The following is a 27,739-nucleotide window of genomic DNA, read 5'->3' on the forward strand; positions in this document are numbered from 1 at the left end:
AGTTTAGGGCCAGTTATAGATGGCAGAGGGAAGTTATGTGTGGAACCGGAGGAGATTGGTGAAGCATTGAACCAATATTTCTCTTCGGTGTTCACGCAAGGGGACATGAATATAGCTGAGGAGGACACTGGGTTGCAAGGGAGTAGAATAGACAGTATTACAGTTGATAAGGAGGATGTGCAGGATATTCTGGAGGGTCTGAAAATAGATAAATCCCCTGGTCCGGATGGGATTTATCCAAGGATTCTCTGGGAGGCAAGAGAAGTGATTGCAGAGCCTCTGGCTCTGATCTTCAGGTCGTCGTTGGCCTCTGGTATAGTACCAGAAGATTGGAGGTTAGCGAATGTTGTCCCATTGTTTAAGAAGGGGAACAGAGACTTCCCCGGGAATTATAGACCGGTGAGTCTCACTTCTGTTGTCGGCAAGATGTTGGAAAAAATTATAAGGGATAGGATTTATAGTTATTTGGAGAGTAATGAATTGATAGGTGATAGTCAGCATGGTTTTGTGGCAGGTAGGTCGTGCCTTACTAACCTTATTGAGTTTTTTGAGAAAGTGACCAAGGAGGTGGATGGGGGCAAGGCAGTGGACGTGGTATATATGGATTTTAGTAAGGCGTTTGATAAGGTTCACCATGGTAGGCTTCTGCAGAAAATGCAGATGTATGGGATTGGGGGTGATCTAGGAAATTGGATCAGGAATTGGCTAGCGGATAGGAAACAGAGGGTGGTGGTTGATAGTAAATATTCATCATGGAGTGCGGTTACAAGTGGTGTACCTCAGGGATCTGTTTTGGGGCCACTGCTGTTTGTAATATTTATTAATGATCTGGATGAGGGTATAGTTGGGTGGATTAGCAAATTTGCTGATGACACCAAAGTCGGTGGTGTGGTAGACAGTGAGGAAGGGTGTCGTAGTTTGCAGGAAGACTTAGACAGGTTGCAAAGTTGGGCCGAGAGGTGGCGGATGGAGTTTAATGCGGAGAAGTGTGAGGTAATTCACTTTGGTAGGAATAACAGATGTGTTGAGTATAGGGCTAACGGGAGGACTTTGAATAGTGTGGAGGAGCAGAGGGATCTAGGTGTATGTGTGCATAGATCCCTGAAAGTTGGGAATCAAGTAGATAAGGTTGTTAAGAAGGCATATGGTGTCTTGGCGTTTATTGGTAGGGGGATTGAATTTAGGAGTCGTAGCGTTATGTTGCAACTGTACACAACTCTGGTGCGGCCGCACTTGGAGTACTGTGTGCAGTTCTGGTCCCCACATTACAGGAAGGATGTGGAGGCTTTGGAGAGGGTGCAGAGGAGGTTTACCAGGATGTTGCCTGGTATGGAGGGGAGATCCTATGAGGAGAGGCTGAGGGATTTGGGATTGTTTTCGCTGGAAAGGCGGCGGCTAAGAGGGGATCTTATTGAAACATATAAGATGATTAGAGGTTTAGATAGGGTGGATAGTGATAGCCTTTTTCCTCTGATGGAGAAATCCAGCACGAGGGGGCATGGCTTTAAATTGAGGGGGGGTAGTTATAGAACCGATGTCAGGGGTAGGTTCTTTACCCAGAGGGTGGTGAGGGATTGGAATGCCCTGCCAGCATCAGTAGTAAATGCGCCTAGTTTGGGGGCGTTTAAGAGATCCGTAGATAGGTTCATGGACGAAAAGAAATTGGTTTAGGTTGGAGGGTCACAGTTTTTTTTTAACTGGTCGGTGCAACATCGTGGGCCGAAGGGCCTGTTCTGCGCTGTAATGTTCTATGTTCTATGTACTTGGATGATTGCAAGTTTACAGAGGATAGAATGTGGGAAGTGTCCAGAGGTCATAGAGGCTTAAGTGGGGGTCCAACAACGGATGATCTGAGGCATGGGTGGAGTTTGGCATTGTTAGAAATGGAAATAGATCGTCTTTGAATAGATGCATGGTCAGAAGCTCATCTCATGGTCATGACTGATATCGAGGTTGCAAAGAGCCATGCTCTGCCTAGGTTGCCAGAGGGAGGGGTGGAGATGGTGGCTAGGATACAGTTTGTGACAGGGTTTGAAGGCAGTGGCTGGTGGAGGTTAAAAACATAAGTTCCAAAATAATTGAGTGATTTAAATGCATGGTTAAATTTTAAATCATACTTCCCATATATCAGCAAGTATGTGGATAATACATTAATAGGATACATGTCTACTAGACTGGCATTTGGTGCAGCCCTTAAGTGTTATGTTGTTGGCAGTGCTGTGTTTCAGATGAGATGTGAAACCAAGACCTTGATACCTGCATATTCAGAGAGAGGTAAAAGATGTGTCTCCCTTTAAAGGAGGGAAGGAGTTTCTTGTCTCCTGAACAATGTTTACGTCTCTCCAAGTTTACCAAAACGGATTGTGATTTGTTTTCATTTTGCTATTTATCACATTTTATTGAAGCTTTAAAACTGATCATTGCCAGTAGCTTGGGAACAGGCATTTTTTGATATCTCTATTTGAAATAGCAGCATGTAATTGCATTCTAGTAACTGGATTGGTTAACATAGTTATGTCATTTGAATTCAACATTATTAGGAAATCTTAAAAACACAGTTAATTAACTGCTCCTGATTCAGGCTCAAGTACGTTGTCCAACTGTAAGTTTCTTTCTCTGACATACTTGGGACTACGATGTTGTGGCCATTGCGGAGACGTGGGTAGAACAAGGACAGGAATGGTTGTTGGACGTTCCGGGGTATAGATGTTTCAGTAAGTGTAGGGAAGCTGGTAAAAGAGGTGGAGGAGTAGCATTGTTAATCAAGGATAGTTTAACGGCTGCGGAAAGGCACTTCGAGGGGGATCTGCACACTGAGGTAATATGGGCTGAGGTTAGAAATAGGAAAGGAGCGGTCACGTTGTTAGGAGTTTACTATAGGCCCCCAAATAGTAATAGGAAGAAATTGCTAAGCAGATTATGGATATGTGTGGGGGTCACAGGGTAGTTGTCATGGGGGACTTTAACTTTCCAAATATTGATTGGAACCTTTGTAGGTCAAATAGTTCGGATGGGGCAGTTTTTGTGCAGTGTGTGCAGGAGGGTTTCCTGACACAGTATGTGGATAGGCCGACAAGAGGTGAGGCACATTGGATTTGGTACTGGGAAATGAACCGGGCCAAATGTTAGATTTGGTTGTGGGAGAGCACTTTGGAGATAGTGACCACAATTCGGTGTCTTTTGTTATTGCAATGGAGAGGGATAGGGCCGTACGGCAGGGCAAGGTTTACAATTGGGGGAGAGGTAATTATGATGCGATTAGGCAAGAATTAGGGGGCATAAGTTGGGAACAGAAACTGTCAGGGAAAGGAACTAATGAAAAGTGGAACTTTTTCAAGGAACAAATACTGGCTGTCCTTGATAGATATGTCCCTGTCAGGCAGGGAGGAAATGGCTGAGTGAGAGAACCATGGTTCACGAAAGAGGTGGAATGTCTTGTGAAAAGGAAGAGGCAAGCTTATGTTGGGAGGAGGAAACAAGGTTCAGATGGCTCGATTGAGGGTTACAAGTTAGCAAGGAATGAGCTGAAAAGGGGGCTTAGGAGAGCTAGGATGCGCATGAGAAGTCCTTGGCGGGTCGGATCAAGGAAAACCCCAAGGCTTTTTACTCTTATGTGAGGAATTAAAGAATGACCAGGGTGAGGTTAGGGCCGGTCAAGGACAGTTGTGGGAACTTGTGTATGGAGTCAGTAGAGATAGGCGAGGTGATGAATGAATACTTTTCTTCAATGTTCACCAAGGAGAGGGGCCATGTTTTTGAGGAAGAGAAGGTGTTGCAGGCTAATAGGCTGGAGGAAATAGATGTTCGGAGGGAGGATGTCCTGGCAGTTTTGAATAAACTGAAGGTCGATAAGTCCCCTGGGCCTGATGAAATATATCCTAGGATTCTTTGGGAGGCAAGGGATGAGATTGCAGAGCCTTTGGCTTTGATCTTTGGGTCCTCGCTGTCCACGGGGATGGTGCCAGAGGACTGGAGAATGGCGAATGTTGTTCCTCTGTTTAAGAAAGGGAATAGAAATGACCCTGGTAATTATAGACCGGTTAGTCTTACTTCGGTGGTTGGTAAATTGATGGAAAAAGTCCTTCGGGATGGGATTTACGGCCATTTAGAAAGATGCGGATTAATCCGGGATAGTCAGCACGGATTTGTGAAGGGCAAGTCGTGCCTCACAAATTTGATAGAATTTTTTGAGGAGGTAACTAAGTGTGTTGATGGCGGTAGGGCAGTTGATGTCATATACATGGATTTTAGTAAGGCGTTTGATAAGGTCCCCCGTGGTTGGCTTATGATGAAAGTGAGGAGGTGTGGGATAGAGGGAAAGTTGGCCGATTGGATAAGTAACTGGCTGTCTGATCGAAGACAGAGGGTGGTGGTGGATGGAAAATTTTTGGACTGGAGGCAGGTTGCTAGCGGAGTGCCACAGGGATCAGTGCTTGGTCCTCTGCTCTTTGTGATTTTTATTAATGACTTAGAGGAGGGGGTTGAAGGGTGGATCAGTAAATTTGCTTATGACCCCAAAATTGGTGGAGTAGTGGATGAGGTGGAGGGCTGTTTGTAGGCTGCAAAGAGACATAGATAGGATGCAAAGCTGGGCTGAAAAATGGCAAATGGAGTTTAACCCTGATAAATGTGAGGTGATTCATTTTGGTGGAACTAATTTAAATGTGGATTACAGGGTCAAAGGTAGGGTTCTGAAGACTGTGGAGGAACAGAGAGATCTTGGGGTCCATATCCACAGATCTCTGAAGGTTGCCACTCAAGTGGATAGAGCTGTGAAGAAGGCCTATAGTGTGTTAGCTTTTATTAACGGGGTTGGAGTTTAAGAGCCGTGGGGTTATGCTGCAACTGTACAGGACCTTGGTGAGACCACATTTGGAATACTGTGTGCAGTTCTGGTCACCTCACTATAAGAAGGATGTGGAAGCGCTGGAAAGAATGCAGAGGAGATTTACCAGGATGCTGCCTGGTTTGGAGGGTAGGTCTTATGAGGAAAGGTTGCGGGAGCTAGGGCTGTTCTCTCTGGAGCAGAGGAGGCTGAGGGGAGACTTAATAGAGGTTTATAAAATGATGAAGGGGATAGATAGAGTGAACGTTCAAAGACTATTTCTTCGGGTGGATGGAGCTATTACAAGGGGGCATAACTAAAGGTTCATGGTGGGAGATATAGGAAGGATATCAGAGGTAGGTTCTTTACGCAGAGAGTGGTTGGGGTGTGGAATGGACTGCCTGCAGTGATAGTGGAGTCAGAGACTTTAGGAACATTTAAGCGGTTATTGGGTAGGCACATGGAGCACACCAGGATAATAGGGAGTGGAATAGCTTGATCTTGGTTTCAGATAAAGCTCGGCACAACATTGTGGGCCGAAGGGCCTGTTCTGTGCTGTACTGTTCTATGTTCTATTTCAATGGTATAATAACTCTTAAGGTTATACAATTGATTCATACAACCTGGTTTCTTGCAGACCCAAGGTGATCAAACTTGGCCTCTGTAGATGTTGGACTTCTGACTGTCCTGTGAGTTCTAACCTTAGTGGGGCTGTTCCCTGATATTTTGTGTACCTTTTTTGTGAGTTATATCACATGATACCCCAGAATGTATATCGAAGTGAGTCCCTTTTCGCCCAACCTCCAGACTTGTTATAATGACTGTCTTGATGGTTTAACTGTTATGCAGTTAATGTTATAAAATGAACAGGAGGATGTAGACAAGCTCAAGTAGTTAAGTGATACTGCATGGGTATTTCCATTGTTCTGACCAATACCTGATACTTGGCACCTGATCTGATGTGAGATGTAGCCAACTGTTTCCCATAGTTTCCACTCCTGTTGTTTTGGCCAGTAACTCATAACATATTAACAAATATTTATTTTTATTTATTAGTGTCACAAGTAGATATAGGCAAATTCTAATTGTTTTCCTAGGATGCTTGTATAATGGGTAATATGAGTAATAATTAGAATGTAGAACAGAAATAGCTAATGGCTGACACCATTTAAGTGTTCAATGTTTCTTGTGGACCAGTTAGTTAATTATAGTTTAACTTGATACTTTTAGGAGAGGATTTGCTTAATAGTTATCTGTTTAAACATCTAATCTGCGGACTAGTGTGAATTGAAGATTGCATTTTGTAGATTGAGCTTTATGGGCGCCTGGGATTAAAACCATTTATGGAGGGTAACCACAGAATGGTTGGGCTCCTTGACCTATTTCCTGTTGTAATTTCAATGCAAGCAAATTGGAGTTGCAATAAAATTAAAGTTTAACATGTAAAATGAGAGTGTTCGTCTTGCATTTGTACACAATAGTCATTATTATTGTTCTGACATTCTACTAATCATTTCTATTATGAATATTGAACAGACATGTCGAGATTGTTTCAGGAAAATGCTCATCCTGGTGTTTTATATTTCAGGAAGCTGTTTGTGGGTGGTCTTGACTGGAACACTACACAGGGTAGGTTGTGTGCTGTTTTCCTACATGAGAGTTTTGCTAATCATTGAAGTTTTAAGATTACTCAAACGAAATAATAGCATAAGCCAATATTGAATGCTCTTGGTGAATCTTCCAGTTTGGGTTTTCTGACTGTGTCTTTGGGTTGTAGCACTGAATGGTTTGAATGCCTATTGCCTATTCAGAAGCTTGAATTTGTAGCCCTGTGCTTGGATCTCAGAACTTGAAGATGTGAAAAGAGCATTGTAAATGCAACTACCTAAATTGTTTCCAATTGTAGATTGGGAAACACTTTACTGGCTGTGATAGCTGCTCAAAGTGAAAAAAAGCTGAATTTATGACTCTAATTTTTTAATATTTCAACAGAGACTCTCCGTGATTACTTTTCCCAATATGGGGAGGTGGTTGATTGTGTAATAATGAAAGATAAGATGACAAATCAGTCTCGAGGTTTTGGATTTGTGAAGTTCAAAGATCCAAATTGCGTGGGCACAGTACTAGCCAGCAGACCTCATAATCTTGATGGAAGAACAGTAAGTTGATTTTTAAACTCTTGTTCTAAATGACTTTTCTTTGTGGTTAAATAGATTTAACTTGCTATTTTAAAGTTCCCCAGCACTTGAACCATCCACAAACTAAATATTAAACAACTGATCTTCTGGTAGGTGTTTACCTTGTTGCCTTTCTCCAGTTACTTAATTATATTCCTTAAAATTATTCATATAATCTGCAAGTTAGATTAGCAGTTTTACTTCTGTTGTGTTTTCCCCCGCGACATGCATTCTGCCTTAAAGTAAAAATCTTGCTACGTTACATTCATACAAGTCATTTGAAATGATGAGGCCAGTCCTGTGCCTTGAAGTAGCTAGTGAATATTATGTAAGATTCAATTTAATGGTTGAAAGTGTTGGACAGTTCTTCCTAGCTTTGAATATTGAAATCGGAATGAAGTATAGTGACTAGCATGGAGTAAAACTCAGGGCAAATGTATTTGTAATAACATTTAAAGAAGGTTAACATTCTGTTTTTTTAACTGATGGAATTGCCCTAATTTGAGATGATATAGTTGCATTAATATCAAACCTACCTCTAATGCTGATTTGCTTTTAAGTAGATGCTTTTAATGTCGAATAAAGTAGTTGAATTGTTTATGGGTTGAGGTACATGGGTTGAGATCCGTTGAAATAACCTTGAAAATCTCAGTTATGCAACAGCAACTTGTTTTTATATAGTGCCTCTAATGTAAGTCCAAAGAGGTTTCACTGCATTATAAAGAAAAATCTGACACCAGGCCACATAGGGTAATTTTGGGTCAAATGGCCAAAGCTTTGTTAAAGAAGTAGGTTTTAAGAAATGTCTTTAAATGGAGGAAAGAAAGGCTTCAGGAGGGAACTTCAGGACTTGTATGCCTAATCTATTTGCCATGATTTTAAAATACCATTGAGTTTGTCCTGCTCTCACTTGTACTTATTAGAAATCAGTGGCCTTTTTTGTACATTTTTATATTTTTGTTTTTGCAGATTGATCCAAAGCCATGTACACCTCGTTCCATGCAGCAAGAAAAACCAAAACCAAAAGAAGGTGGTGGATGGGGAGTAAGTATTGGGCAGAAAGTGCCAAGTCCTTGAGTTTATGATGTTGCCTACACTGAAACTGTTTGCTCTTGTGTACTTAAAAGGGTCCTGAGCTCTGTACTAGATTGCAGGTATCTTAGAAATGTGAATTTCTGTGATGATAGAACAATGTTCCTTAAATTTTCTCAAAATTATTTATAATCCCTAATCACTTGAGAAGGAAAGAAAAGGCATCAGTTTGTGATTATTCATGTCTAAATCTGGTTTTAAACTTTTTTTACTGGTGTAGCAAAGGTTGGGTCCCCAGTCCACCATGCCACAGATATTACTGTGTGCTGCTAACTTCCTCTGCTTCAGCTATCATGGGTAAGTGTCAAGTGGAAGATAACTGGCAGGGAATAAGAGTGAATTCAGTATTTACGTTTACAAGCAAATCACCTTGAAAACACTGAGGTGCCTCGGAACAAATTTAGGAAGAACTGTAGGTATAAAAATTTTGGGGAACTGGAAGCAATTCATTGTTTTGTTCTCCACAGATGTGCTTTGAAATGCTTTACTTTTAATATTCTGTTGCCTAATTTTAATGAAAATTTTCAGACTCATTTGTGGTGTTGGAGAATTGAATATCAGCTGTAGAATTGGCGGTAATGATTCAAAAACTGAACAATTTTAAAATACTAGTACAACATCGCATTTTCTAAGTGTTTCAAATACTTTATTTGCGACCTTTGCTTGCCTGGATGAATGCAGCTCCAATAACACTCGAGCTCAGCACCATCCAAGACAAAGTAGCCCACTTGATTCATACCCCTTTCTCAAACATTCAATCCCTCCCATCACCAATGAACAGTGGCAGCAGTGTGTACCATCCACAAGATGCACTGCAGGAACTCAGCAAGGTTCCGAAGGCAGCACCTTCCAAACCCATCACCACTACCATCTAGAAGGACAAGGACATCAGATACCTGGGAACACCACCACCTGGAAGTTCCCCTCCAATTCACTCACCATCCTGACCTGGCAATATATTGCTGTTCCTTCACCGTCGCTAGATAAAAATCCTGAAACACCCTCCTTAACAGTACTAAGTGTACCTACACCTCAGGGATTGCAGTGGTTCAAGAAGGCAGCTCACCACCATCCTCTTGAGGGCAATCAATGATGGGCAATACATGGGGCCTGGCCAGCTATGCCTATATCCTGTAAATGAATTTCAAAAAGGTACGAACAGTTATTGTTGCCACTTTGTAAGTGCGTTTTTTTTTAACTTTGCAGAAGGGTTCACAAAACCAGAGCAGCAATAAATCAAAGAAGGTATTTGTTGGTGGAATTCCTCACAACTGCAGTGAGACAGAGCTCAGGGATTACTTCAAAAGGTTTGGAGTGGTGAGTATTTGTCATGTTCACATTTGTCCCTAACTATTTGTATAATATTCAAAATGTTTCTTTGTGGTCATTGTTTACCCATATCTGTCCCCAGAATTGATCTTAGTGGCATAGCCTGCCAACTTACGTCCGTTTATCCCGCTTTGCTCCCTGTATGTTAGCCAGTCTCTATCCATTCTAATATATTATCTTAACTCCCATCAGTCCCTGTCTTGTGTTATAGCCTTTTTTGTGGCACCTTATCAAATAATCTACGGAATTCCAAGTAAGTTGCATCTACTGGCTCTCATATCTGCCCTTTGTCAAGTTTTTGTAAAGCCATTTGACTTTGTCTCACAATGTGATGCACCTCAGTCCCAAATGGCAGATCCCATATTCTTAGGGAATATGTGTTCTAGATTCCTATGATGTGGAGATGCCGGCGTTGGACTGGGGTAAACACAGTAAGAAGTTTAACAACACCAGGTTAAAGTCCAACAGGTTTATTTGGTAGCAAAAGCCACACAAGCCTCGAAAGCTTGTGTGGCTTTTGCTACCAAATAAACCTGTTGGACTTTAACCTGGTGTTGTTAAACTTCTTACTGTGTTCTAGATTCCTAGCCAGAGCAAAACTTTTCTGCATCTATCCTGTCAACCATTTAAGAATTTTACATGTTTCAAATCAATCACCCCTCATCTTGTAAATGGTAGGGAATATAGATCTAGTGTACCCAACCTTCTGCAATGGATAATCCCCACATTCTAGGAACCTATCTAAGGAACCTTTTTTGCATTCCTCGGGCAAGAAAGTTTATCTTTGGCTGAAGAGACCAACACTAGACCTGGTATTCCCAAGTATGGCCTCACCCATGCCCTGTAAAATTGCCATAAGATTTCTTGTACACAGGTTCCCTGTTCCCTTTGCACACACTTCCCAATTCCTTGCCATTTAAAAAGTATTCTGGTTAATCTTTCCGTAGGTTATTTGATCAACCATTTGGGACTGAGGTGCATCACATTGAGACAAAGTCAAATGGCTTTACAAAAACTTGACAAAGGGCAGATAAAAGAGAGCCAGTAGATGCAACTTACTTGGAATCCCTTGGGTTATTTGATAAGGTGCCACACAAAAGGCTATAACACAAGATGGGGACAGATAGGAGTTGAAGATAATATATTAGAATGGATAGAGATTGGCTAAATGAAAGTAGATAGCTTCATACATTGCCACGTTGGGCAAGAACATGGCAGATAAAAGTATACTTGCCCAACCTGTATAGATGCGCTTATAACCTTCCTCACTCCCATCTAACTTTGTATCATCAGCAAGCTTGGATATGTTGCACCTGATCCCCTCATCTGTGTTGTTACCATAGATGGTAAATAGCTGTGATGCGTGAAAACTGACCCTTGAGGTACTGTGCAATCCAAAAATGTCCTGTTTACTCCTCTGTTTTGTGTCCATTAACCAATCCTAAATCTGTGATAACATAATGAGCACTGACAGCAGGGCCATAATCAACTGTGATTCTCTGCCTGATTTGACAGCTGGCTGCAGATCCTTATTGAGTAGAAGGAAATCTTCCCTATTGTGCTGTTTGCTCTGAATGTTTAGTTTTCCTAATGCTTCTGTCACATGCTGGAGTTACTTCCCCATTGCTATTGAAAGGAGCAGTGACTCAATTGAAGATTTGAGGGGGGAAATGAGTAACAGTTGTTTCTATTTAGTTAATACATTTTGATTGAGGGATATAACAAGACCATAAGAGCTGAATGAATTGATTTTGTCCAAATGGAAATTTATTGTCAACTTTCAGTCCTCTATGTCCCCGTGTTTACATTATTTGTCTGCCTTGCTGCTTTTGATATTTTGATTCTTTTTTTTAGGTCTCTGAAGTGGTAATGATCTATGATGCCGAGAAGCAGAGGCCCCGAGGTAAAGGCTGATCCACTTTGTTGTTGATTTAATCCATCTTGTCAAATTCAGATGACAAACTGTCTCTTTTAAGCCATGCAGTACTTTTCAATATGGGTTCTCAGAAATGTTTATATGACTCAGCTTTCCAATCCTTTTCTCTTAAAAGCCATCAAGGGGTAGTTTTAATTTAAACTTGACAAACAAAAAAGTGAAATATTAAATTTATGCCATAGGAGGCAGGTTATGTATGTTAAGTCAGCTACCTGGGAAAAGCAGCACTATTAGAAACATTAATTATTACAATAGCTTCCAGTAGACTACCAGTTTTCCCTTTCCCAGTAACAACTTGTTGCTATGGAATGAAACCCAGAACTGAGTAAACTCTTTATCAGAGATTTAATGTGCCTCTGGAAGACTCAATCCTATTAAACTCTGAAATGCTGCTCCTTGTATGACTTGAGTATTGAAACTTACTTGGCAACTTACGTGCAATTTAATTTTGGGCAAATGATCTGTGCATACAAACTAAATAGTTGTACGGTTTTAAACAAATAGTGTGACATCTTAAAGTAGTAAAACCAAAGGTGTGTCAATGTATTTGGACGTTAGGATACAGAAAAGAGCTTTCCCTGTTGTGTTCTTATGCTTAATGGGGTCATGTCTCATTCCAGAAACCCAAGCACATCACCCAATCTGACCCTTCTGTGCAGTTTTGAAGGAGTGTTGGATGTGACTTTTAACTGAGGCCTCTGGTCTGCCTCCTTAGATGAGCGTTGACATAGAATCATAGAATCCCTACAGTGCAGAAGGAGATCATTCGGCTCTGCGCCGACGACCTCCCACCCAGCCCTATTCCCGTAACCGTACATATTTACCCTGCTAATCCCCTGATACTAAGGGGCGATTTAGCATGGCCAATCAACCTAAAACCTAACCCGCACATCTTTGGAGTGTGGGAGGAAACCGGAGTACCCAGAGGAAATCCACACGCACAAGGGGAGAATGTGCAAACTCCACACAGCCACCCAAGGTCGGAATCAAATCCGGGTCTCTGGTGCTGTGAGGCAGCAGATCTAACCATTGTGCCATCGTGCTGGACATCTCATGGCTTTATTCACCAAAGAGCAGGAGTATTTTCCCCAGTGTTTTGACCAATATTTGCCCTTCCGCCAACATCACTGAAACAATTTATCTTATTGTGGCTTTTGGGACCATGTTGTGTGCAATTTGGTTGCCATGTTTCCTCAAGTGACCACACTGCAAAAGTGTTCTATTTGCTGAAATAGTGAAACGTGTTATATAAATGTAAGTTCATTCTTCTAATGTATATGAAACATTACATTAGAACATTTCTTGCAGCCAGGATTATTCCACTTTTTCCATGCACTGCCACATCACATTCATATGGCTACACTTCATGGCTTTGTAGGTTTTATGAAGGTTTTTTGTTTGGCTCAGAGAGCCATTTAATGATACAAAGGGTGAGTAGGGGTTTGGGTTGCAGAATTTTTTTTGGAATGCCTGAGCTTGAATCCTAATTCAGTATGACTCACCATTTGGTGTGCAAGTATTAACAAGTTCTTTGAATGGAATATTTAGTAGTGGATGTGCTCTTGCCCTAACCTGCAAGCCCATAATGGCAACTGTGTTGTCATGTCTACAACACAGGCAGTTGTGGTCTAGCTAAAGAAAAAATACTAATGTTCAAAAGGCCACAGAGCTGAATGTACAAGTCATTTTTTCCCATTTTTGTATGATCTTGTTAACTAGGATGCTGTATCATCTCTGCTGTTTTGACACAGGTGCCATAATAATATTGGTATCTGTCTTTTCCTTTTGACCATGGAACCAGCTCTACATTTTCATGTTATGGCCAATAACTTGGCTGAACTCAGCACTTTAGCAAGCTGAGTTATTGTATAATTGAAGTGTCCGAAATATGCAATTGTAGTAGTGGCAGTGCCATCTTGACAATATCAAACATTAGTACATTGAAGGGAAATAGTACCCTGAAGGGGGAAAGTAAACTAATATTAGTAGCTATCTGTGGTGGTGGTGGTGGTAAACGGATAAAATGAACTTTCAGGACAGGCACTGAGGATGATTGCATCAGTAAATTTAAGAATTAGATAAGTTGGAGAGTATAATTTGAGTGTTGGGCTATATTTTCGAGATGAGGTCAGATGGGTTGCTATGGCTTGTCAGTCCGTCCCCATACCCCGCAGCCTAGTATATTGCTACGCTAATTCTTGGATGTTACAATGTAACACCATAATCATTTAAATCCAAGCTATCTCATTGGGAGGAAATAGTATCCAGCCTTGTGGTAAGTTTATCATGTGCACTGTGTGAAATATTAATAGTTTGACTATGGGCTGAAATAAACATGAAGTTGAGTGGAAACACCCAAATTTTAAATAAATTGGCGTGGTTCAGGAATTAGCTGACTTGAGTGTGAGCAGGTAAATGACAGCAGCTTAAAAGACCTTAAGCTGTAAATTCTTTGCAATGTTATGTAGAGTGAGTTTGCTTTTATAGTTATGTTGAACTGTAAATTGCTAAGAGTCCATTTGACACTTCTGAGAATCTTGTTTTGAAGAATCTGTATGTGAAAAACATTCTATGTCAGTAAGTGCACTTGCTAAAACGTTCTAAGTTTTTGAGCATCATGCTCCGTTTTTCACAGTTGATGCTCCAATGAATTGAGTGCAGTCTAATTTTACTGAAAGGTTCATTTTTGACCAACATAGATCTCACTGGTTAGAATTTGTTCTGTCAATTATTATTTTTGAAACTCTTTGTTTGCTGATGGTCCACTTATTAAATCTAATCCAAAGACAATACAAGGTCTTTGCAGTAAGTAAATTGTTACTGGTTTGTCATCTGAATCAATTCATTTATTTTGGATACTCATTTTCAAGATATTTATGTCGAATATATACGTAAGTTAATTAGTCTTCAGTCTTAGTTTCTTTACTTTGTTATTTAAGTATCATAATTTACTTATGTAAGTATTTAGCTAAATTTAAGTGCAGTAATGTTAAGAAACATGTGCCTTGGTTCATTGTAATTAACTTATCTCTTTAGATTTTCTTCTCTAGGTTTGTGATAAGTTGTATCACACAGGTACAGGCCAGTTCTACACACAGGAGGGATGGGATATGTCTGTCTGGGAACCGTAATCTTTGATCATTTGCTCTTGTTGCTGACAGCAGAATTTCCTGCTGCAAACCATTTTGGCCTGTATCTTTGTGTATCAAATGTTTTTAAATAGAAGTTCTCTGGGCTGACCAACGCTGTTGGATAAGCTTTGGGGTGCTTCCTGTAGTATATTTTAGTTTTGGTTTATAAAGCTATAGCACTATGTTGCTGCTGTCAGCACTAGCTGCAAAGCAATGTGCCTACCAAGAGGAAAAACGCAGGGTTTCAGATAAAACTGGTCGACCCCAAAATGATATTGCTGTTTTATCAGTGGTGTTCTAGATGTCAATTGAAAACTGCAAATCAATTTTTCATATTTTAACATCACTATTAGTTTCCTTTAAACTTTAAATCTTGTTAAAACATGTATTATTGTTATCCCTGGCCTCCTTATTTTGTAAGAAGTCTAACGACACCAGGTTAAAGTCCAACAGGTTTATTTGGTAGCAAACGCCACTAGCTTTCGGAGCGCTTGCTGCTCCTTCGTCAGGTGGAGTGGGAGATCTGCTCACAAACAGGGCATACAGAGACACAAACTCAATTTACAGAATGATTGGAATGCGAGTCTTTACAGCTAATCAAGTCTTAAAGGTACAGACAATGTGAATGGAGAGCATTACGCACAGGTTAAAGAGATGTGTATTGTCTCCAGACAGGACAGCTAGTGAGATTTTGCAAGTCCAGGCAAGTTGTGGGGGTTACAGATAGTGTGACATGAACCCAAGATCCCGGTTGAGGCTGTCCTCGTGTGCGGAACTTGGCTATCAATCTCTGCTCAGCGACTCTGCGTTGTCCTTATTTTGGCCTTTAACAAACTGTTATGGTGTCGAGATGCCCAAATACAAAATGGTAATGTCTCAGACCATGGGTCTTGCATTACATTTTAGCCATGTTGCTGAAGCCAAGTGCTTCCCTCAATTCCCTTTTTATTTTGTGCTGCATCTGGGTATCCTCAGTTTACACACTTGTGAAGAAACCCAAATGTTATTAGAAATTGGTGATTAATATTCACTTCAGGTATTTTTAATAAATTCTGCATGCTTTTCTGCCAGACTTTTGGAGATACTGTTCATTTTGTCTTGTTCCACTACTAAGCTTGATATAAAAAGCATTTGATATTAAAGGGTTCCAAGCTGCATATATTGGTTATTTATTACATTGCAGTGTTGATTTAGAATCCCCATACATAGTTCTAAAATATCAACTTCTGTAATTAACCCTGTTGTAACATAGGAGTTCCCTTTTTATGCGTGAGGGCTAAAAGCCTGTATTAAGATTTACAGGCCAAAATATACCTCGGGAAACTAGCTAAAGCAATTTCATGAATCTAGTTTCGTAACAAAAATAGATATATCTGTTTGATCTTTTTAAAAATGAAATCATTAAAAATCTGAAGCCGAGGTTGGTTGATAAGCTCAGACTTCTGTTAACACTGCCTCCATATGCTAGCAGGGAGCTCCTCTTTGATTTCCCCACTTTCTACTGCATGAGGTGATGGGCCCTTTGTTTAGAACCTCCCCACAGCAACTAGGTTGAAATTAGGGATATAATGGTGAAATTAATCTACATTGTCCTGATATGAACTCTTCTGCCCACGTGTTGCTTTGGCTCAGAGTTCAATGTTAATTTAAGCTTTCTTACTTCCCAGTATTTACAAATCACTCTTAATTGATGCCAACTCTATACGCAAATTGAGATTAGAAGCAAGGGTGTACATTCACTTGCCATGTCCGTTTCCTTGAGCCTTAATGGTTGATCTGGCTACAATGCAGTTTTTTAAAAATCTTATCAGTTTAAAATGCTCTCTCGTAAGTTCATGGAACAGCTCGGGCTCATAACTTAGTGTTAACCTATCCTAGCCCAGACAGTCCCAAGTCTTGAAGCAGTGCTTCTCTTGTGGATCACTGTAAATGTGTTGTGGATTTTTGTGGTCCATGTGTAGTTATCATTGGTAAATTACTGTACTTCAACATGGGTGAGATCCTGACTGGCTGAAACTTGTCCTCTTGTTAGTGATTGAACAGAAGAGGCTTCCAATTATCTGAAACCCTGGGATATCCTTTAAATTACCCCGCCCTAATACTGTGCATCATCCTGTTTTGTGTCACTACACCCTGCTACCTTGATTCACTCTTCGTCGTTGGATAGGTTTTGGATTTATTACTTTCGAGGACGAGCAATCAGTGGACCAGGCTGTCAACATGCATTATCACGACATCATGGGCAAAAAAGTGTGTAGTTGTAGTTTTATTTTACCCTTAGACTGAACCGAGGCTTAGGTGACTGGAGATTTCACTGGGGTTATAGTGTGTGGTCTCTGCATTGAAGTGAATCCTGTTAAGAGGTAACTTAACTCTTAGAAGGATCCAGATTTTAATCCTATTTACTGTGGAAGAAGCAGTAAATCAGTTTGTATTTCATGCTTTTACACTTTTGATAATATATAAAATCACTTTTCAAAAAACAGTGGAATTAGTTAAATTAATTATGCCCATATATAAGAAATGAGTCTGCATGCATTTAAGCAGAATTTTTTTAGCTACTTGCACGTTAGTATTAATTAGCTGTATTAGTTAGCTTTCATCAGAAGACCGGTGAAATCTGTATTAATCATTTAAGTCTCCGTTTAAGAAACCACTCCTTCAGATATGTTTCTAAGGACAGAATTTGTGACTAAAAGTTATTTTTAAGTTGTAAGAAAACTGATAGTGTTCATATTAAGCATCATATCTGTGTTGACATGCTGAAGGACTGGTGGTCAATTTTATTTTGTTTTGTCAGAGGTCACTTGCTGTATACTTTAGTCAGTAATAACCTGCTTTAATGTAAAAACCCAGTTAAGTGGCCTCATTTGCTTGATCTTCATACTGTGTTGTAACGCAACATTTGTGTTTACTCTTGCGTATAGGGAAGCAGCAAATTAAGCTGCTTAACTTGGAAATGGGTGCTATTATGTTTTAGTGTTAGTCTTGTTTTACATGAGCTGTATAGTGCAGACCATGTAAAACAACTGAGTTTAAAATGTGGGGTTATTTTGTGAATCTATTCCGAAGGAGATTGATCCTTGCATACGTTCAGTACTTTGGGCAAAAGAAGGTTCTAAAAATTCAACTGTGTTATCTTGGCAGTTAACAAACATTGAAAACCTCTACAGATTTTATTGACAAACAATTTGTTCCAGTTTGAATATTGTTTAGCCTTCAAGATTCCATGAAGTTGAAACTGCCATAGTGTTCGGTCTACTTGCACCACATAACAGCACAGCAGTGACCCAGTTGCTGATTGTTCTTTGCTGTTGAATTCCTGAGAGGCATTTCCAGGCATGTTTAAAATTAGCTTACAGTCCCAAAATCCAAAATTGATAAATTGCGCTGCAAGATTTATTGGAGAGTGGATTTCTGGATTTAGGAAAGAGATGCCTTTATTTTGTAACTTGTATTTTAAGTATATCCAGTATTGAAAGCAATATTTGGTACATAACGGATTCAGTAATGCAGTGGCTTGGACAGCCTTTTGCTACCTCTGATCTGGGTTTGAATCCAGCCCAGACCATAGAATGAAACTCTGCCGGCTGTAGGAGTCCCTTGCGAGGAGTTTGGGCACTCTACATCCAGTTCCCAGTGGGCAGACATATGTTCCTAATGTACTAATTTACAGTCTTGGAGATTTTTGGAAATAGAAAATGCTGCATTGATGCAGAAGGGATTACTCATATGATGTTGAGCTAAGCACATTTGGTGCACTGTAAAGGGAGCTTTACTTTGTACCTGGCTGTTTTGTCTGACCTGGGAGTACTTGTTGACCAAAATGCGTAGGGTTCAGCTTAATTTCTGGTTTAATTCCCAATAATTGATATTTTTTTCCTTTTGGATTGCTATATTAGAACTTGTGTCCCAAGATGGCACATATGCCTTGTTAATTTCAATGTGTTCCCATTTGCTTCCTCCACAAAAGGTGGAGGTTACATTTGTAATTTGCCTTTGGAATGATAATTGAGGGTTGATTTGTCTGGTGCTTTATCAACATTGCAGTTTCAACTTTTGCCCAGAGTGCTGTATTAAATTTGAGTACATTTGTGCTGTTCAGGGCCAAAATGCTTTAATTTCTAAGGTATTGAAGTGCTTTTCTTGCCTTGTCTTCTTTCCATCAACCCACATGTAGAATATTCCAATAATATATCTTTAGATTATGGTGCAAACAGAGTTTCATAAAAAGAATAGTTTATAAAACTGACAGGAAGTATGTTATTTTGGGGTTAGTTATAGAACTAGGCTTTGCATACACATTCTTTACTGCAGGAACTGACTAGCACAAATCTTGTTTGCATAATAACCAGAGCACTGAAAATTTCAAGTGCAGGAATACCAGAACCATTGTGACAAAGAAACAGTATTTTAGCCATTACTTAAAATGAGGTCAAAGCCTGAAAATTTGAGTAAAGTTTGTACTGTCTTTTGCAGCCAAATACATCTTAGATGGGTTAAATTTTGAAGTAATAAAGTTATAATTGAGAATTCTGAAACCGAATTTGTTGCATTAACCAGATACAGTTCCCATTCTATGAAGGCCAGTATTAACATTTTGGCTTGCTTTGGGAAATAGCAATCATTAAATTCATCATTTGTATTACTTCTGAAGTTCAGACTATTTTATTTTTTATCAAGCTGTTGAGTGAAAGTCTTCAGTTTTTAATGATGTGATGACATCTTGGTTCTTCCTACCAATACAAAGCCTTTTCACTGTAATGACTTTGCAGGTTTGAAGTAGTATCAAAATACTTTTGTTCCTTTTCCAGTCAATCTTAAAGGTAGCCAAAAATATGGTTAAGTAGGTTGAGTATAGTACTGTACTGAGAAGTGGGAATGATTAGACTTATTTCATTATCTGTCTCAAAAGTGAATTATGTTTTTGACACTTCTGTATGAAGTTTATATTCCCTAAAAATGACACTTTTGACCAACTTAAGTGCTGTTAGCTGAGTGGTGGTGGGGATGTATAATTTATTCAAACACAGTATGAAGATTTGCTTCTAATTTACTCAATTGTCCATTTTTATCTGCATGTATTTCCTTTTTCTGTTAAAGATGTAATTTAAGATTCGATTAGCTCATCCATTCCCTTCTGACATTTTGTTTCAAGTAATTAATTGAGATTCTTTATGCATAGCCTGGGGAAGGTAAGTCATTATCTTCCATTAGATGTTTAAATAACATTTTTAAGTAAGGCCACAGCAATCTAAAGACTATGTTTCTCAGGTAATGTCGATCTGTAAAAATGGTGATGGTTTAGACTGATTTTTGTTACACTTGACTTTGATCTTGTTAATTGCAAATGAATTAATTACAAAATTTAAACTTTTAAATTTGAAATACACCCACCTGTCGTATAATGAACAGTCGTGTAAAGCAGTAATTTATACTTGAGAAACATATATATATTTATATACATTGGCCTATTAAGCTATTTAATGTAGTTCGTAAGTTATAAGATGTAAGTTGTAATGTTAAGTTTTAATAGATATGGGTGTGTCAAGGGAGAGGATTATGGAAGCAAAGACAGAGCGGCTTTTTTATCCTTCCCTCTTATCCTAATTAGGTTGAAGTGAAACGTGCAGAGCCTCGTGACAGTAAAGGCCCAGGGCCTGGCCAGCCAGGAGCACCACAGTGGGGCAGAAGCTTGCCAAATGCAGCTAATGGCTGGGGAGGTCAGCCCTCACAAGGCTGGCAACAGCAGAGTTATGGTAGTCCACAAGGTAAATGGGTTAATCATTCAAAACAAAACAAGAATGCGATTAAATTGAATCAGATTAATTTGTATTTAATGTGCCATGTAAACTTCTCGTGGTGCTATTGAGTTCTACAGTTGTGCTTGATAAATTTAGAATATGTAGTAAAACAACTTGGCTAATTTAAATTTTGGAAAGCTATTTAGCAAAAGCATTGCTGAAATGTTTTCCATTAGCATTTTTCAACAGCAATATCCATTTTAACAACTTGGATTTTCAATTGATGTAACCTCCACATGCAAAAATTGTTCACTTGAGTAGGTGACCTGCCTAGAAACAATCCATTGCCTCGCAACAGGTGCACACATGTATGCACATTACATTCAGGAGCTGTCTGATATTTGCATGTTTTCTGACTGACCACTTCAATTAACCACCTCTCTTCGCTTGATGCCTTTGGTGTTTTTGTCTGATGTTAGAAGATCTGTACATGCTTGTCTAAAGTTTTGAGCCCGTAATCTTGATTGAAATTTAAATGCAGTGCTTGAAGATGATGACATTATAGGTGCCAGCGACCCAAATTAGAAACAAAATAACTAGTCCTTTTGTGGGACTGTACTTTGTGGCAGCTATTATTGCCTACAAAATGTGATTAGGTCAAAATTAAATAATTGGTTGTTTTGTTCTTAGAGGTTGCATTGTTCCAGCTACGGTTGGCAGGCAGGTTATCTTTGCTGCTGGTTTAAAAGCTTGTATGTGGAGTGGAGGATCATAATGGAATATGGCCTCCTTTGTTAAATTTGTCTTGGCTCATAGGTCTGTACTAATTGTTGCAGTTAAGTAGCGTCTGAAGCACGAAGGTATTGTGAACTGACCACTCACAGGCCAGTGAGGATTCCTTATTTAGTATAGAGTGGACAGGATTGGCACAATCCACCTCCCTGCTCCTGGGCTTGGAGGATAGGTTGAAATGAGCCAAGTTCTTGCTCTTGATTGCCGATCTGATCACCTTGTTGGAAAATGCACCTAAGCATAATCTACTATGTTGCTGGAGACCCCCTTTGGCTCAGATGCTCTCTTCCTGTAATTCAGAAAGGATATTGTTGTAGAGGGAGTACAACAAAGGTTCACTAGACTTACTTGGGTTAGTGGAATTCTCTTACGAATAAGTTATTGGGCGAACGGCCTGTAATTTACCAGAGTTTCTCATTGAAATTTACAAAATACATCAAGAAATAGACTGGGTAGTTGCAGGTAAGATGTTTTCCTTGTTTGGGGAGTCTAGAACCAGGGGGCACAATTTCCAAATAAGAGGGAAGCCATTTAGAACCATAGAACCAAAGAAAATTACAGCTCAGAAACAGGCCTTTTGGCCCTTCTTGTCTGTGCCGAACCATTTTATGCCTAGTCCCACTGACCTGCACTTGGACCATATCCCTCCACACCCCTCTCATCCATGAACCCGTCCAAGTTTTTCTTAAATGTTAAAAGTGACCCCGCATTTACCACTTTATCTGGCAGCTCATTCCACACTCCCACCACTCTCTGCGTGAAGAAGCCCCCCCTAATATTCCCTTTAAACTTTTCTCCTTTCACCCTTAACCCATACCCTCTGGTTTTTTTCTCCCCTAGCCTCAGCGGAAAAAGCCTGCTTGCATTCACTCTATCTATACCCATCAAAATCTTATACACCTCTATCAAATCTCCCCTCAATCTTCTACGCTCCAGGGAATAAAGTCCCAACCTATTCAATCTCTCTCTGTAACTCAGCTTCTCAAGTCCCGGCAACATCCTTGTGAACCTTCTCTGCACTCTTTCAATCTTATTTACATCCTTCCTGTAACTAGGTGACGAAAACTGTACACAATACTCCAAATTCGGCCTCACCAATGCCTTATATAACCTTACCATAACACTCCAACTTTTATACTCGATACTCCGATTTAGAAAGGCCAATGTACCAAAGGCACTCTTTACGACCCTATCCACCTGTGACGTCACTTTTAGGGAATTCTGTACCTGTATTCCCAGATCCCTCTGTTCAACTGCACTCTTCAGAGTCCTACCATTTACCCTGTACGTTCTTCTTTGGTTTGTCCTTCCAAAGTGCAATATCTCTCACTTGTCTGCGTTAAATTCCATTTGCCATTTTTCAGCCCATTTTTCTATTTGGTCCAAATCCCTCTGCAAGCTTTGAAAATCTTCCTCACTGTCCACTACACCTCCAATCTTTGTATCATCAGCAAACTTGCTGATCCAATTGACCACATTATCATCCAGATCATTGATATAGATGACAAACAACAATGGACCCAACACCGATCCCTGCGGCACACCACTAGTCACAGGCCTCCACTCAGAGAAGCAATCCTCCACAACCACTCTCTGGCTTCTTCCATTCTCTCCATTCACATTGTTTTGTTTCTTAAAGACTTGATTAGTTGTAAGTATTCGCATTCCAACCATTATTCATGTAAATTGAGTCTGTGTCTTTATAAGCTCTGTTTGTGAACAGAATTCCCACTCACCTGAAGAAGGGGCTTAGAGCTCCGAAAGCTTGTGTGGCTTTTGCTACCAAATAAACCTGTTGGACTTTAACCTGGTGTTGTTAAACCTCTTACTGTGTTTACCCCAGTCCAACGCCGGCATCTCCACATCATTCTTCCATTGAGCCAGTGTCTTATCCAATTTACTACCTCCCCATGTATACCTAGCGACTGAACCTTCCTAACTAACCTCCCATGAGGGACCTTGTCAAAGGCCTTGCTGAAATCCAGGTAGACAACATCCACCGCCTTCCCTTCATCCACTTTCCTGGTAACCTCCTCGAAAAACTCTAATAGATTGGTCAAACATGACCTACCACGCACAAATCCATGTTGACTCTCCCTAATAAGTCCCTGTCTATCCAAATATTTGTAGATCCTATCCCTTATCACACCTTCCAATAACTTGCCCACCACCGACGTCAAACTTACTGGCCGATAATTTCCCGGATTTCTTTTGGAACCTTTTTTAAACAACGGAACAACATGAGCCACCCTCCAATCATCCGGCATCGCCCCCGTGAATACTGACATTTTAAATATGTCTGCCAGAGCCCCTGCAAGTTCAACACTAGCTTCCCTCAAGGTCCGTGGGAATACCCTGTCCGGTCCTGGGGATTTATCCACTCTGATTTGCCTCAAGACCGCGAGCACCTCCTCCCCTTTAATCTGTAAAGGTTCCATGGCCTCCCTACCAGTTTGCCCTATTTCCGTAGACTCCATGCCCGTTTCCTCAGTAAATACGGATGCAAAAAAACCATTTATTATCTCCCCCATCTCTTTTGGTTCCATACACAGTGTACCACTCTGGTCTTCAAGAGGACCAATTTTATCCCTCACTATCCTTTTGCTCCTAACATACCTATAGAAGCTCTTTGGATTTTCCTTCACTCTGTCTGCCAAAGCAACCTCATGTCTTCTTTTAGCCCTCCTGATTTCCCTCTTAAGTAGCTTCTTGCACTTTTTATACTCCTCGAGCATCTGATGTGTTCCTTGCTGCCTGTACATTTCATACAACTCTCTCTTCCTCTTAATCAGTGTTACAATCTCCCTCGAGAACCAAGGTTCCTTATTCCTATTTAGGACCAAGATAAGGATGATATTACACAGAGGGATGTGAATCTTTGGAATTCTTTAGTTCAGAAGTCTGTGGAAACTCAGCCATTGAGTGTGTTTAAGGTAGTGATTGTTAGATTTCTAATGAAAAATAACAAAGGATAGTGTGAATAAAAGACATTGAAGTGTCCAGTCAGCCATGATCATATTGAATGGCGGAGCAGGCTCAAGCGGCTGAATGGCCTACTCCCGTTCCTATGTTACACTGGCCTTGGTTAGGTTCTCGGGACTCAATGATTTGCAGGTTTCTCCACAAGGAGCCCCTGTATGTCCAAAGTAATGGAACTTCGTGAATGATGCTTGGAGTCTTGGCGAACACCAGGATGTCATTTATACCAAGGGATGTAAGGAATTTATTTTTGCGTGTGGAGGTTGAACTTCAACTGAAAGAGGCTGCCTCAACATTGGAGGGGTTGGGATGTAAAATTATTTTTAATTGTGCGGCACTTCCTGTCTCAAATCAAATGATGAAGAAGTGAGAAATGCAAAGTTATCAGGTTCTTTAATTCTACAGCTTTTTCTTGTCTCTGGGAAGGGAAGAGTGCTGCCTTTTGTGTTGCCCACTTAATTCTTTTATATAGATGAGTGAGGTGTCAAAAAAGGCATAAATTAACTTAAGCTGTTCCATGCATCCTGTTGCTGTTGTACTTCAGGATATTGTGATTCAGCTGAAACGCAGTTACTTCAGAATATCTGGAGATTGGATTGTCTAAACGGTGTTTATGAACTGATTGGGTGTACAAACCATTACGCTTGCTGGAATGTAGATTACTTCATGTTCAGTGCCGGTTGTAACAATATTCTTTCAGACCTTTGAGGAATAATTATAGTAACTGAACACGGGCTTTGTTTAACTGTTGTATGTTTTTCAGGTATGTGGGTGACACCTGGTCAACCAATGGGTAAGTTTTAATTTTTAAAGCTAATATGAATAAAATTAAACACGTATGGTGTCATACTTAAGGGAAAAACAAATACCTGTTCACATTTTTGTCTTTTTTGTTTCAGGTGGGTATGGCCCTCCCCCTCCTCCAGGAGGGAGGGGTGCCCCTCCGCAGCCTCCCCACTTTAATCCCTATGTAGTTCCACAGCCGCCTCCAGGAGGATTTGCGCCACCTCAGGGATTTGGACAAGGTTTTGGTGCACCTCCGCAATATGGTATGTTTCCACAGTACATGGAAAAATAAGTATGTTTTGTGTTGTAGGATTTTTAGTTGGGTATGGAGGGAAAAGGTTGCCTGTGACATTGCAAACAGAGCAGAAACATTGGGGTGTGTGGTCAAAGCAGTGTTTTTAATGAAATTTGGATAATATAAACTTAGCAAATTTAGATACTGTTGTAATGAAATTCGTGTATCTGTACGTGTTTAATTTTCATAATCTAAAGTGGGATGTGTGTTTGGTAGTACGGTGGCTTAATGGTGTGCAATATCTCCTGATGTTTTTAGTATGAAAGATAATGTGTTGACACAGCAATGAAGCAATCAGTTTTTAACCATGATAAAGCAATCTGACAGTGAGTCTGTGAAGTGTTTTGTATAATGCGGAGAGGGAAATTCTTTTACATTAGCTAAGTAATACCAGGTTCAAAATAACTAATTAGAACACGATGACCACTCTGCCAACTTCCTTTTTCATCTGCGGTGTAAACTATTGAGGTTTTCAGGTAGGTATTATAACATTTTTATTCAACATAACCGTTAGATCTGAAATTGTTTGACAGCTCTGAATTTATTATTTATTTGCTTTTTAGTCATGGCATTTTGTGCCCTAACAGTGCAGCCTGTAGAAGCCTTGCTTTCGTGTCTTCAAAATGTCAATTTTTTTAAAAAAAACCTCCTCTGAAAAATTAAGTACCTTCTTTCAAAATGTCTTGCGTAGTTTCTGCATTGTTGCTCTTGCTGACTTTTAAAAGGGTCCATTGAGAACCAGGCTGGGTTGCTCTTTGTTGTTACAGTATACCAGCTAAGCTGTTCTATGCTGAGCATGAACTATATTTGTCCCTGATTTCTTTGAACTGATGGCCTATTTTATTTGACCACGTGAATGTTGCAGTTCGTTTTTGTTAATTGAAGTCTGTAACCGCTATCCTGATCCCTTGTGGCTCTAAACATGACATCTTTTTTAAAGCAGAGAGAACAGAATGAACAGCGCAGTGCTGAATTTGTTTGTGGCTGACTACGTTCCTGCTAGTCAACTTGCAACCATTTCAGAGTAAAACAGCTGGGTCCAGTGTAGCACAGTGGAATCCATGCATTCATTATAACACACACGTTTGTACACCTCAGTATGGCAGATGCCCAAAAGGTTTTTGTTCCTGGCCATGCCTAGTGTTTTTAGTTTTTCATTATCGTTAATGTTATTGTCCCATTGTGACAAGGATTTAAACGATGTGATCACCCACCCACCCCTATATTAAAAAAAAACATCTGTCACCTGTCTGACCTGAGCTCATTCTTGTTGCTATTCAGGCTATGGAGGATTTGGCGCACCTCCAGCTGACCAGTTTGGCCCACCTGGAATACCAGCACCCCCTGCCACACCAGGAGCAGGACAGATGGGCTACCCACCAGCAACACAGACACCTCAGGACATGAGCAAGCCACCTGCTGGACAGCCCGAATTCCCTGGGTACAACCAGTATGGTAGGTAACAAGTAGTGTAGAATTTTGAGGTGCTGTAGGATTAGAAAAGAACACAACCCCCTGCAGCAAATGTGACTTCTCGAAGTCAGAGGCCCCTCGACCTGCTTGTATTTCCAGCAGGTGTACGTGAATACCAGAAGACAAGGAGGTAAAGAATGGTGGGTTGAATTAGATCATCCTTATCTAGCATTTTATAACTGTTCATGGATGTAAACTCTACTGCTAGGAACAGAGCAGGAGACATAGCCTACAAAGTGCAAATTAGTAGCAAACAAAAACATAAGTACATTCATTGTTCACTTTTTTTTAAAAAGCATCAATGCAGTGTTTTAGCTTTCAGTGCCATGTCTCCTGATTTCTTCAACTTGCCTTCCTCCATTTACCATCCTCTTGTAACTTTGAATGTCAGAGTTTCTAACCCAGCTGTTGGTCTCTCTACTGTTCTTGATCTGAATCTTAACCTGGGTCCATCTGCTTCCTCTTTTACCTGCCTAAATGCAGCTCTTATGCTTTTTTGTTCCAGATGTAAAATCTGACTTCCAGTCTCTTGAGTGAGCAGAGTGACTGCTTCAGCCAGATTTCATTTTGAGGTGGAAAATTGCTGCAAGGCTCCCAGGATCTGAATAAATTGAAACTTAGGCCATTTTAAAAACAAAATGGTGGTTTATCAAGGGCTTATAAAAAGACTCCATGTTGTCGGCCATTTTAAAAACAAAATGGTGGTTTATCAAGGGCTTCAATCTATGAAAAGACTCCATGTTAAATCGGCAATTACAAATGATGATATTCAGTTGTCAACTTCTGATTATTTCTGGTAGTAATGTTGAGTTTCAAAAGCTTGAATTTTAAAACTAATAAAGTAACTGAGCCCTTGAAGAAAGATGCTATAAATTTGCTTTCTCTGGCGATGCATTCAGATATTATTTTTTACTCATTTGGAAATAGCTGAATCAAAGCATGTAATTCACTAAAATAATCTCTGCTCATTTAATCACTGTTATGGGGTGCATGTGTATCTCCTTATTCCCAAATGCACTGTGCAGCTTCGTACCTTTTCTACAGGCTGTACTATATTCACTAAAGGTACTTGTCCATGGGGCGCAATCCCTATTGCTAACTTAGACACAGTTTGTTTTAACTTTATATATTGATAGTTTGTTGCCACAATTTACCTATATAGAATAACAAATTGACCAAA

The 27,739-nt window shown here is 40.1% G+C and overlaps 1 protein-coding gene and 1 non-coding gene across 7 annotated transcripts in view; both read left to right on the forward strand.

The window, feature by feature from the left end:
- dazap1 (DAZ associated protein 1) overlaps positions 1-27,739 on the forward strand; it is a 63,335-nt gene that overhangs the window by 17,316 nt on the left and 18,280 nt on the right. For 3 of the 6 annotated variants that reach the window (XR_013495539.1, XM_078198225.1, XM_078198223.1), the window contains exons 2-10: positions 6,414-6,454; positions 6,818-6,984; positions 7,972-8,046; positions 9,301-9,411; positions 11,278-11,326; positions 16,658-16,740; positions 20,105-20,261; positions 24,769-24,798; positions 24,905-25,054. Coding sequence is in view for 5 of the 6 variants with exons in the window: in XM_078198225.1 (XP_078054351.1) it covers positions 6,414-6,454; positions 6,818-6,984; positions 7,972-8,046; positions 9,301-9,411; positions 11,278-11,326; positions 16,658-16,740; positions 20,105-20,261; positions 24,769-24,798; positions 24,905-25,054 (863 nt within the window). In the remaining variant the exon portion in view is untranslated. Of the gene's footprint in view, positions 1-5,462; positions 5,515-6,413; positions 6,455-6,817; positions 6,985-7,971; positions 8,047-9,300; positions 9,412-11,277; positions 11,327-16,657; positions 16,741-20,104; positions 20,262-24,768; positions 24,799-24,904; positions 25,055-26,367; positions 26,542-27,739 lie in introns of all 6 variants that reach the window. The other 3 variants (XM_078198222.1, XM_078198226.1, XM_078198224.1) reach the window with 2 other exon arrangements.
- On the forward strand, positions 24,442-24,577 carry LOC144479815 (small nucleolar RNA SNORA13). Its single transcript, XR_013495575.1, has one exon. It is a non-coding gene; the product is annotated as a small nucleolar RNA SNORA13 (small nucleolar RNA).

This window comes from Mustelus asterias, chromosome 26 (genome assembly GCF_964213995.1).
Source record: "Mustelus asterias chromosome 26, sMusAst1.hap1.1, whole genome shotgun sequence".
Classification (NCBI taxonomy): domain Eukaryota; kingdom Metazoa; phylum Chordata; class Chondrichthyes; order Carcharhiniformes; family Triakidae; genus Mustelus; species Mustelus asterias.